The 12,680-nt window shown below is 35.7% G+C and overlaps 1 protein-coding gene and 1 non-coding gene across 3 annotated transcripts; both read left to right on the forward strand.

Moving 5' to 3' along the window:
• The first annotated feature begins 500 nt into the window (after positions 1–500).
• Positions 501–573, forward strand: TRNAK-UUU. The gene has a single exon. It is a non-coding gene; the product is annotated as a tRNA-Lys (tRNA).
• A 51-nt stretch (positions 574–624) lies between these two features.
• Positions 625–9,493, forward strand: LOC121267896 (peptidyl-prolyl cis-trans isomerase FKBP17-1, chloroplastic). Of its 2 annotated transcripts, XM_041172002.1 has the most exons (5): positions 625–982; positions 1,773–1,895; positions 2,189–2,216; positions 3,409–3,515; positions 9,129–9,493. In XM_041172002.1, exons 1-5 carry the CDS (start codon positions 671–673, stop codon positions 9,249–9,251), a joined length of 693 nt encoding a protein of 230 aa, XP_041027936.1. In that variant the 5' UTR covers positions 625–670; the 3' UTR covers positions 9,252–9,493. The 2 variants fall into 2 exon arrangements, with proteins under 2 accessions (XP_041027936.1, XP_041027937.1); XM_041172003.1 differs by lacking the exon at positions 2,189–2,216 and having other exon boundaries at positions 627–982; positions 3,399–3,515.
• The last annotated feature ends 3,187 nt before the right edge of the window (positions 9,494–12,680 follow it).

The raw sequence follows: 12,680 nt of genomic DNA on the forward strand, positions 1-12,680 counted from the left end.
AATGTATATGATCACAACACTCTAATTATAATAAGCTTAATCCAATCAATGGTACGTAATTTCTTCTAAAAATTATTGGCGTGGAAGGAGAATATAAAGTTAGGAAATTAGTGACACAAAAAAATGAAAAGAAATTCGTAATATCATATACTACATCAAACTAAAAACTTTTATTTTTTGTAATTTTTTCATATTTCTATTTGTTAAAAAAAAATATTTGAGTAATATTACATATAGATGTAGAGTACACAAATGCCTGCAGTCGTTTTAAAAAAAAATAAAATTTATTATTAAAAAATTAATTTCTTTTCATACAAATTTTATATTTATTTTTTTTTTTTTAAAATAATTACGAGAGACTCTTGACTGTAAATCATTTTTGAACATTTTGTGTTAATGGCTGATATGACACTAAACCGAAGGGAATGATGCTTTCAAAAAAGTCCAACGTTCTAGTACCTTTTGTTAAGATATTAGTGAGGTCTAACCAATACAAAGAAGCCGTCTTAGCTCAGTCGGTAGAGCGCGTGGCTTTTAACCACGTGGTCGTGGGTTCGAATCCCACAGACGGCGTTTTGAAGTTTAAACGTCTATTTGTTTATATATCCACATTATCCACTACGCTTCCTCCTCGGCTTACTCATTTAAGAGGCAGCTGTCTGCTGAAGATATGACTGTGATTCAGTGTTCCGCGGCAGTACAATCACCCCCTCTCCCCCACCATCCGAAATCACCCTCCAATGCGGTCTCGGCTACAACCTTGGTTTCTTCCTCTTCATTTTCATCTTCGCCAACAACAAGTAGAAGAGCAGCTCTATCTCTCTCTCTATTCTCCACTGCTTTCCCAACACTTGTTTTCTCGTCTTCTGCTTCTTCTTCAAAGTCCGCCGTATCGGAGTTCTCCGAGCTGCCCAATTCAGGCGGCGTTAAGGTATTGGACCTCCGCTTTGGTTCCGGAGATGTACCGCTGGATGGCGACCAGGTCATTATTCTCTCTAATAATGCCAATTATACATTACATATTGAATTTAAACCTCTTACATAATATTGATTCAATTTTTCTCTCATTCTAAGGCTCTGATTGAAGTGATAGAAAATGTTGAAATCTTCTAAATCCGCTGCCGAAGTGATAAGAAAGTTTTGTTGCGACTCATCACTCTAACAACTAACTTTGTGCTGTGTTACCTTAAAACATTAAATGTAAGATTTGTGTGGTAAAATGGGAAGGAAAATTGTGAAATTGACAAGGGGCAGGAAATGGATACAATCAGTGAGACTGCTACAGAACTTTCTAGTGCCGACTTTAGCCAATGTCAGCTAGCAATTTACAGTAGAAAAGAATAATAATATTAATTCACCACATACCGTCCTTCTCACCGTGATTATTTACCTTACATGTATACATGTAGTTACAAGCTCATTGATCTGTTTTTATCTGGCTCCTACATGAGCCGCATGGCTTTCAATGTGTTTTGGAACTGTGGCTCTATGTGACTTACAATGCTGCACTTAATTGACAAGTAAATCAGTACGTGTATTCGGACTCATGACTATTGCAGCCTATGACCAAAACCATTGGATGATGACTGCTATCTATTTTTTCATACCTCCAACAACGGAAGTCCTGCATTTTGCAGCATTTTTTAGATAGTATGATATGCAAGAGGTAGAGTATTTATCTTTATGACTTCAGATATATCTTCTGTAAAATCGAGAATTAGGATATGCCAGACCATCCATTAATCCATCACTTTTTGAGTTTGAATGTGAAGGTTGCAGTCCATTACTATGGAAGATTGGCAGCAAAACAAGGTTGGCGCTTTGATTCAACATATGATCACAAAGATGAAAATGGTGAACCGATTCCATTTGTGTTTTTCCTTGGCTCTGGGAAAGTAAGTCCTGATATCATTGCTCAAATTAGTTATCATTTGTAGAGACATTTATCTAATAATTGTAAGATATGATTATGGTGAATCCGGTAACATACTAGGCAAAGTTTGTTTTTTTGCACCTTTTTACCTTTTTGTTCCTCGTAAAAGTTTCCCAGTGAGTGAAAAGGAATGGTAACATGCATTATGACTTCTGTTTTTTCGTGGCAATCTTGATAAAATGGTTGCATATGGCTGCAGCATTATTTCTTCTTTTGTCTTACCATTTGTTTATATATCTTTTGATTGCAAGGAAGGCTATAAAACATGATATGACTTCAAAAGGCAAGTACTCCTCTCTTTTCCTGTTACTAAATGGTCATCAGAGCATTAATTGAAAATAAATCTTTAGAGCCGAAAAGGGAAGCCAAAGTACTCACTCCTTCTATCATTGTTTCTCCACTGGCACACACACACACACCCACTCACAAAGGCATCTCATTTTACTCAATACCTCACCACCACCGACCCTACTCATTGTTGCTGAGCATGCCTCATGCACAGGCCCATTTCAATTTAAATGCTTAAGAGTTGGTGTTTTTTTCCATTTTCATAGTTTCTCATATCCAAGAGTAATTTTCATTTTTTTCTATTGATTTTTATTTGCTTATGATGTTTTTAATTTGTAAAGTGCTTTTATCCGTTAGTTAAATCTTTTGGGAGAAACTATTAATCATTGGTGAAACTGATGATGGGCCTCACAGCTGTTGTAGCTGGGAAGGAGGTATTTTAAGACGACTTCCAATTTGTTTATTAGTTGTACAGGTCTGTACAAAAATCTAGGAATGTCATTCAATTTCCACTACAAGAATTTCCATAACAATTATTCTGCTTTTGCCGTCATACTTTTGTAGCTGTCTCCCTGAATGCTTAAATGATATTGCTGTCTGTTAAATCAGCATTCATATTCTCTATGTATATTTGCTGAATAAAATAAACTTAAGCCAATATTGCCTTTATTTGAGAGAAACTCTGCCTTTTTTGTGTGCATATCACTATTGTGGATGTTAAATTGTGACAGGAGTTGGTATAATTGTATGACACTAGTGAAAACCACTGGAAGACCCTGTCACGCTTTCTTGTTTGCCTAGGGCTGGATTCCTGCTCTCTATATGTGTGTGTGCATGTGTGGAGAAGAAGTTGCTTTGTATATTGGTTTTAAAAAGAATGGTATATACAAGTAGTTTATGATATGTACCGATATAAAAAATAAGAGAGAGAGAGAGAGAGAGAGAGAGAGAGAGAGAGAGAGAGTTGCTTTGGATGGTGTGTGGTGTAGAGGCCTTAGAATGAGTTGTTAAAAAAATGTAGTTTATGACATGTAGCCATTCTAAAGTAATAGGACATTCATGATTGGTGAAACTGTCGGTAACTTCCTTCTTTTCTGTCTTCTAGACTATTTTGGTTGAACGGATTATTTTGCAAACAGAGAAGCTCTCTATACCAATATATCTAATATATATGCAGGTAATTTCAGGGATAGAAGCAGCTGTGAGATCAATGAAAGTAGGTGGTATTCGTAGAGTCGTCATCCCTCCATCCCAAGGGTATCAGAGCACCTCACAGGAGCCGATACCACCTAATGTATTTCCTCTATTCTCTGCCAAATTCTCTGTTTAACACTTTTATTTTTGCTGATTGGTTGTTCTGGCAGATGTTTTTCTTTTCCTATGTTTGTACATAAAGTGGCTCAAACTTTTCCTTTGGGGGGAATGCTTATTTCTTATTTGCTTGTTATCATATCCACATGTTATCTTGGTTTTCATCCCCAAACTATTAAGTGTCCTTTCTTAAAAAGTATAAAATGTAAAAACATTATGAAATTGATTCTCAGAGTTGGATTTAGGACAGTGTATATGATGTTAAATATGAAAAATGAGGTTTGGAGGCACAGTAGAAAAAACTGAGAGGATGAATTAATATTTTTCATGACATGACCTAGTGTACAAGTTATTTATATATACACAACGGTACACTACGCAATGGGGATAGTGTGATACCCCATATGATATGGATAAGGGTGGGTGGTGTATGGGATCCCACATTGCTTGGGAAGGAGAAGTTCTTGCTCTTTATAAGGTTCTAATGGGACTCCAATTGTATCATTGACTAGTCCTTTTGGAGTATAGGCCATGTGGTTTGGGACTTCCATTGGGGCATTACAAATGAAAAAAAAAAAGTCCAAAGGGCCGAGGTGTTACATCCTCCCCTCCTTAAAAAAAATTTCGTCCTCGAAATTTGTTAGTATCCCAAGCGAAACCTACACACTTGACCGTCACATCCAATGCACGCCTATTTTAATCCTTGATCATTCTTGTCAAACCTAAATTAAACCCTTTTTCAAAAAGTTTCGCCCGGTGCCTTACGTACCTTTTTAATCCTCTTGGCATACTCATTCATGCACTTAGACCTCGTTTGGATTCGAATATGAGTTGAGATGAGCTGTGAATAATAGTGAGATGGGTTGTGAATAGTAGTGAGATTTGTGAGTTAAAATTGATGAATAGTAGTGAGATGAGTTGAGATGGGTTGGGAATCCAAACAAGGCCTTAGTGTCGAGTTTCATATAACTCAAGAACCAATTCAAGCCTAAAGTATAAATCTCAACAATAGAATTACAAGCTCAATAATAATTCCTTTTAGACATAGACGCTCATGCACATTGTATCGGTTACCAACATTTAAGTGTGCGAACCAACTCGAAGTATAAACTTCCACACCAGTTCGATTAAAAGCCTATTAAGATTTTCACCCAACTTCTTAGCCTAACTTCATCTAAAATAGCACATAGAACTATTATCCTGAAATGGGTAGCTATAAGAATTCTCCAAAGTCCAAGGTCCGAAATCCAACACTCAATTTACAAAGAAACCCAACTAGCTCAAGATCCCAAAAAAAATATCTCCTTCTTATAACTCCTCAAACTCGAAATCTAAAGCCACAATATTAAAAACCTACATGATCTCGTGTCGTAACTCATTTCCCAATGATCACCAAGTTTACTCACAAACCATCGTCTTTTTAAAAACAATAATAATAATATTACGCTTCCGATGCGCACTCTGATAACTTTGTTAGCAACCCGACTTCTTGTCTCCCAAAGTTCATGCACACCCACTTATACTTGTAAATTCCCTCTTTCATTCTCAGCTGCAATTAATAACCTTAAAGCTGAATGAATGATTTCTTAGAATCTGTTGAAACTATAACCACAAATCCGAATAATAGTCAATTGACTAACATCTGCAAGGTCTAAAATCTTAAATCTGAAAATAATTATGGCTTAATGTCCATTACATCTAAACCTCAAATCTTATCAAAATCATTTCCTATTGTCTATAGAAAAGTTTACCGGATCAAAAACCCCAAAATGTCGAAACCCTAACTAGGTTACCACAAATATTTCACTAAGTTGGACAAAGAGAAGGACTTCACCAAAAAAAAAAAAAAAAAATACAATAAATAGACCAAAATATATATATATATATATATTTAAAGAGATAAAATGAGTATGAGTGTAAGGAGAACTGAAAATTTAAGAAGAAACCACTTGAAATTAGATGAACGAAACCCAAAGATAGCGATGATTAAAGCATTCGTGATGAAGAGGGTTGGAATTGGTTCGTCAACTCTACATATATATATTTTTTTTGATAAGTAATCAAGAAGTTTTATTCATATTAATAGGCAAAGCCCAAGTATACAGGAAGTATACATGTGAAATACCTATCTATAATGTACAACAGAAAGAAGAAAGTCATGGACATTGAGTCCATTACAAACAATAGCCCCCACCCAAGAAAACAAAGTTTTAAAGAAAAAACGTTTGAGCTCCTCCATTGTTCTCTCTTGGTTTTCGAAGCTTCTAACATTTCGCTCCCGCCAAATACACCAACACATACATATAGGGACCATTTTCCATATTGCTGCAACTTGTGTGTTTCCACGAAGACCTCTCCAGCATGCTAAAATATCCACCAATCGACTGGGCATAACCCATGATAAACCAAGTCCTGTAAAAAAATCAGCCCACAAGGTCCTGGCCACCTCGCAATGTAGAAACAAATGATCAGCAGATTCGCCATCTTTCTTGCACATATAACACCAGTCTAATACCACTAGTTGACGTTTCCTTAGATTATTCATGGTAAGAATTTTGTCCAAAGCTGCTTTTGAAGGGGCTTTGGTCTGCCATATGCTCTTCCATGGGAATGAGAGCCTGCCCTGATTTGATAAAACTCTGTGAAATGAATGGACCGTGAATCTACCTTTTTTAGAAGGGCTCCAAAGCATCCTATCCATTATACCCTCTGTCAAACGTACTGAATATAAAGACGCATAGAATTCTGAAATGACCTCCATCTCCCAATCATTGGCTGCCCTAATGAAATCTACGTTCCATTGAGGGGAGCCATTAGAAAAGGCCAAAATGTCTGCTATCGCTGCATCCTTTACTCGTGCTAACTCAAAAATGGCAGGGAAAGTGTCTTTAAGACAGCGTTCACCACACCATTTATCATATCAAAATCTAATGCGAGAGCCATCGCCCACCCCAATATGTATATGTCTCCTGAAAATCTCCCAACCCTTCCTAATGTTTTTCCACAACCCTACCCCATATGAACCCCGTACCTCTTTCGAGCACCAACCGCCCCATGCTTCCCCAACTTGTGCATCAATGACCGACTTCCACAAAGCCCCCCTTTCTTGTTGGTACCGCCACAACCATTTACCCAATAACGCTTGATTGAATTTAGTCAAGTTATGAATACCCAATCCACCCCCAGAAACTGGAGTACATACCATGTTCCAATTGACCAAATGGAACTTGAACTCGTCCTCCAAACCACTCCACAAGAAATCACGTTGTAGCTTCTCAATACGGTTGGCAATCTTTGCTGGGAGTGGGAATAGAGACAAAAAGTAGGTGGGGAGATTAGAGAGAGTACTTTTGATCAATGTAAGCCTGCCACCTTTGGATAAATACATCCTCTTCCAAGATGCCAGCCTACGCTCTACCTTTTCAACCACAGGATTCCAAATCTGCTTTGATTTGAAGGAGGCACCCAATGGTAGTCCAAGATACTGAAGAGGTAAAGAGGATACCTTACATCCCAAAAGAGAGGCTAGAGTTGCCACTTCAGGAACATTCCCCACCGGCACCATCTCAGACTTTGACAAGTTAACTTTCAAGCCTGAAACCACTTCGAAGCAAAGAAGTAGGGCCCTCAAAGATTGGATATTTTCCAGATTTGCTTCACAGAACTACATATACTTACTTAAATACCAAAATCAGCCTATAGATTAAGTGTCCTCAAACCCAAGCTTCACCCAAAAACATCCTTGTCAAGTCAAGACTCCACGCGTCCTGTCTAAACTAGGCAACCAGCTCCAAAGGTTTGAACTCATCCCAATCAAAAATTAAAAGCACTAATAAATTTCAACCCGACAACATAGGTATACAAGCACATTACTCCAATTCCAAATAGTACTTGCTCTTATGGCAGCCAAATCAATCTTAACGACCGCTTGATCATATTCTATACCATCAAATAAAGATATCCTTTCCAATAGTTTGCTATACTTATATCCTTAGATCCAATAATAATCATTTGCCCCAAATTCTACATAGTCTATATCCAAGTCTGAAAATAATCAATTGAGCAACTCATATGCTAGAGTCTACAAAATCTAAAATGTTTACTCTCATAAAACAAAAAAATCAATCTTATAGTCTGCTGAAATCCAAAACTTGTCATGGAACCAATTCTTAAGATTCAGAGAATCTAAGACCTCACTTTTTATAAAACAAACTCCCTAAAGCCTACCGATTCTAAAACTTTAAATAATAACATAATCATCTCTTGCAGTCCGCAGATTTCTAAACACTGAATCTGGAAAAAAAAAAATTATTGCCTAAAGCTCACTGATATTAAAACGTCATATTTTAAAGTCTACAGAACCTCAAATTTCATAGGCTACCCACCATGAGTTAGCAAATGCTCAAACCAAATATCTTCAAAATCATATACTGGTGCCTACAAAATTCTAAAACCTTAAATGCCATCAAACACCTTATTATAGTATGCAGAATCACAAACTTTAAATATCATCACACTTCTCATTATAGTCTGTAGAATCTCACACCTTGAATTTCACCACACTCATTTATACTCTTGAACACTCTTTCATTTACAGTCGCGTTCAGATCCGAAATGTTTCATAACTGACGTCGAGGTGGGATCTGAAAAACTTGCATTTTAATAAACGTTTCAAAAAATAAAGTTCATATAAACAATATGCAAATGGTTTTAACCACAAAAATAAATATGTATAAAATATTTTGAATTTATAAAAACACCTATATATATATAAATGTACACGCAACCGCAGTAACAATATATTTTTAAAATCTAAACCTTCAATATTATCCAAGTCAATTTGTAAAGTCCACAACATGAGTCTACAGAATTTAAAATCTCAATCGTCATGAAATCAGTTCTAAAAATCTACAAAATCCAACACCTCAAATTCCATAAAACATCTTTCCTAAAGCCAAAAGATTTGAATACCTCTAATACCAACAAAATTTTTCCTTGCAGCCCGCAAAATTCTAAACATCAAAACTGAAAATTATTTCCTAAAGTTCCTGATAACCAAAAACCCCATATACTATAGTCTATAGAACTTCAAACCTATCTTTCGGTCAAACTTATGTCAACTACAAAATCTAAACCTTAAATCATATCCAAGTCATGTCCTACACCCTATAAAATAAGCTTACCGAATCTAAAACCTAAAATATTGTAAAAAATCATTTCTTAGATTCTGCAAAATCTAAATCCTCAAATTTCTATACCTCTAATCTGAAATTCCTTCCTAAACCCACAGGTATCCACACCTCAAGTATTTATAGTTTGCAGAACCTCAAACTTGGCTCTGATACCAACTGTAACGCCCCAATGGAAAACTCAAACCACATGGCCTATACTCCAAAAGGATTAGTCAATGATACAATTGGAGCCCCATTTAAAACTTATAAAGAGTAAGAACTTCTCATTTCCAAGCAATGTGGGATCCCATACACCACCCACCCTTATCCATATCATATGAGGTATCACAGATAGGCTTTGCATGAACTCTATTTTCTGATATTTTATTGAAATGTGCCTGCTTTTTTCCCCCTTTGCTTTTCAGTATTTTGACAGGCAGAGGCTGTTTACTACCATTTTCAATCCAACTCGTCTTGCCAATGGAGAAGGCTCAACATTGGGGACTCTCATATTTGATATTGAGTTGGTCAATTTAAGGCATCAGTGAAGTAGAATACTGTAAACAGCTTTGTTTTTTACAGCGCTAGCTTATTATAAATGTTGTTCTACATGATTGGAAATCAGACTTGTGACAGCCTCTAGGCGCTAGGTATAATATTTTGTCAAAAAGGTTAGGGACACAACCCATGTACAAGGGTCCGTGTCCCTAGCAAGACTCATATTTTGTCGAAACTGCAATGTACAGACTGATTGGCAACGTCCAAATACCAAAATGGATTGTTTATAGTTCATTCCACTATGATGGGATATGACTTTGGTGGTGATTTTTTACTTACCAAAATGTTCTTTTCTACAAGACTTGTCACAAGTACATTGGCGCGCGAGCATGCAGGTTTGTTTCAGGCTTCGGGGGTCCAATACGAGGGCATCATATATCACTTGGTGCCAGACAGACATCTTATCTGTTCTTACAGTAAGTTTGATCATCCATTCATTTTTTTCTTCTGTGCAACTCTCCAAACCTCATTTTCATATTTAACATCACATACACTTATGCCTCTGCCACATTCAGAGAGACAATGTAATGTGCAGAAATCTTGTTGCAAGGACCACTTCCTCCAAACTTTCTGGGTCGGAGTTCCCTCGAGGGTATGCCTTCTCATTTCCATTAATTCCATTTCAAAAACCGCGAGAGTAGAGATTGATGGTTTGAAATTTGTCAATAAGATGAATAATTCTACTTACCATTTCGTGATGTGGCATTAAATGATTGGAGATCATTTCTTATGTTCTACTTATAGGCCAATCATTTGAAGCCACATCAAGAGATTAAGAGCACTAGTTATGGGCTCAACAAACTTTAGCCAAAATTTGACTAAGAAATTCACTTTTACAAATTTAGCTAGCCACTTTTCAACATCATCAAATAACAGGCTCAACAAATCTTTCACTATTTTAATAAAATATTGATTTTGAACTTTTCATTTATTTTAGTTATAATTGTAATTTGAATATTTATTCGTTATTAAAAAACTACCTATTAATTTTCTAACGTTCATATTATTCCAATGGCTATATTTCTTCAATGGATATATTTTTTTAACTTATATTTCTTCAACAGATATATTTCTCTAACAACTATATTTCTCCAACGGCTATATTATTCCACTATAAAACATAAAATTTCTTCAACAATTTTATTCACTTCAACTCAAATGAATATTTTAGTCTAAAAAAATTATTTGGCTAGCTCCTTTGGCTCAACAAATTTGGCTAATGATTTAACTTGAAGTTAAAATTACTATTGATTTGTTGAGCCAATTGTAGCACATTATCTTGCACTTTAGCTATTCTTTGGTTATAATTTAGTTTTGTTGAGCCCATAACTGGTGCTCTAAGAAGTAAGAAATAACTGGTGCTCTAAGAAGTAAGAAGTGTCAAGAGGTTGATAGTAAAAGTGATGATAAATAGAATTTTTCTTTAAAATATAGCTGTTTGATATCCGGTTCTGTTGTAAAATCCGGTCTATCGGCCCGGCCCACAAGGTATTGGGCCACACTGCTCTTTCCCTCCCAAGAGGTTGTGGCCAAATTTGATTCCATCTGATTGAAGAAATGATACTAGAACAAGTCTTTTTTTTTTATTATTAGAAAGAAATCAGTTTATTTAGTCAGTTAGTCAGCTACAAAATTCATCCTTCCTTATATAATAACCATTTATTCTAGGTGTCATGGGAGTCCACTAGGCCTATTAAAGTGGAATCATGGTCACAACCACACAATCACTAGGCCTATCTATTACAAAAATATAATTTTGATTTTTGAAAGCAAACAGGTTCTACTTATTCGCTCCACCATTATAAGTTAAATGAAAATAAACGAAAATGTATAACAAAGTTAAAGATTATATAATAGAAAATAATATATTTAGTTAATTTAGTGATTTCAATTAAAGTTAGTAAAATGTTTTACTATTTCTTAGGCATGTCTTTTTCGTTTTCTCGGCTTCTTCTGCCTTTTTAAATTCATAAAAGTTATTGAATTAAAAAAAAAAAAAAAAAAAACTATGCGTTATATTACATATAAAAAGGTCACAGCCCAAATTCTAAGGAATATGGCTTAACATTGACATTCTTTCAAATGTTATATTTATTGTATAATGGTTCAGAATTTGTTTTTTTTTTTTTCTCTTTTTTTTTTTTTTATTTGCGTTGGGAGAGGGGGTTTCAAACTCCAGACCTTCATTTCGAAGGTTGGAGGTTATGTCAATCAGACCATATGCATTTGGTTAAAATTTGCTAATTTAATTGCATATATCGCGTTTATTGGGTAAATTTAATTATTCATATGCATCGCACCAAAATAAAATCACAATCACTCTTATGTGTATGAAGCCGCCGCCCACTAAAAACATGCATGTTGGGCAATTCAATAACATTGGGTACTTGGCTACTAGCACAATAAGCTGGTTCTAAAACTTTAGAAAGCAAAATTCTTAACAAGATTGGGGGTCCCCATTTAGACTGTCCAGCATTTAGATGGGATAAAATAAGAAACAAAAGTATTGCAGGAGCATGGATTTTTTTTTTTTTTTTTTTTGGGTAGTGGAAGTATATTATGTGCACAAACTATACATACCATTTGTCAAAATCTAATGAAGAATGGTTTGAATTTCCCTTTTTCTTGCTTGCTTTCCATTAGTTCGTCTTGAGTGGGGTTTTATTCGATTTTGAGATTTTAGTAAATGCTTCATAATCCCCCTAGCTTTTTGGGTCTCCTCCACTATCCAATCTGACCAATTCCATCTCTCTGAAAAATCAAGTTGCAGTCACCAAACTTCCACATATATAGAGATCTTCTGCAATGTGGAGGTATAATGATGCGCTCTCTCTCTCTCTCTCTGTGTCTCTGTGTATGTGATGTGAGTGTGGGACCTTCCTGAAAGAAAGAATATGTTGTGGGAGGACAAAGCGATGCAACATCGTAATTAAGGTGATGGACTAGTAGTTGTAACTCGATTGCATATTTTGGGGCCCAGACTGCATAGCAGTTTTAATTGGATCCATAAAATGCCAATGGCTCTGTCTCCACCCCATCAAGCCCCACCCAATTGCATGGAATGAATATGGATAAATCTACAAAAGTTGACAACTTTTATGACACACTTTTCCATCCCTTTCATTTAAGTGGGGCCAAAAAGTCTAATCAAAATCGAAAAGATTAAGGGCACAGACATGGGCCTAGATGCTGGGATCCTCCATTTTGAGCCAGATGGGTCCCATTCCAATGGAAAAACAGATACAAATAAGTAGACAAAACCCACTTGTTTTCATGGTGGAGACTTGGTTGGTATTATAGCATGTGGAAAGATGTAATATAGCATGAACTATGAGTCAGTTGTGTCTTTGTTCTCTTTTATATTTTGTCATATTTTCAAATTAAAAAAAAAAAAAAAAAATTCCTTGGCCCCATCATCA

This window comes from Juglans microcarpa x Juglans regia, chromosome 5S, assembly GCF_004785595.1.
Source record: "Juglans microcarpa x Juglans regia isolate MS1-56 chromosome 5S, Jm3101_v1.0, whole genome shotgun sequence".
NCBI lineage: Eukaryota > Viridiplantae > Streptophyta > Magnoliopsida > Fagales > Juglandaceae > Juglans > Juglans microcarpa x Juglans regia.

Bases quoted from the DNA above. Each gene is read 5' to 3' on its own strand.
- LOC121267896 (XM_041172002.1), top strand. From the start codon at position 671: ATGACTGTGATTCAGTGTTCCGCGGCAGTACAATCACCCCCTCTCCCC. The intron at 983-1,772 runs GTCATTATTCTC...TTGAATGTGAAG, and splicing joins TACCGCTGGATGGCGACCAG to GTTGCAGTCCATTACTATGG. The intron at 3,516-9,128 runs GTATTTCCTCTA...TTTGCTTTTCAG, and splicing joins AGGAGCCGATACCACCTAAT to TATTTTGACAGGCAGAGGCT.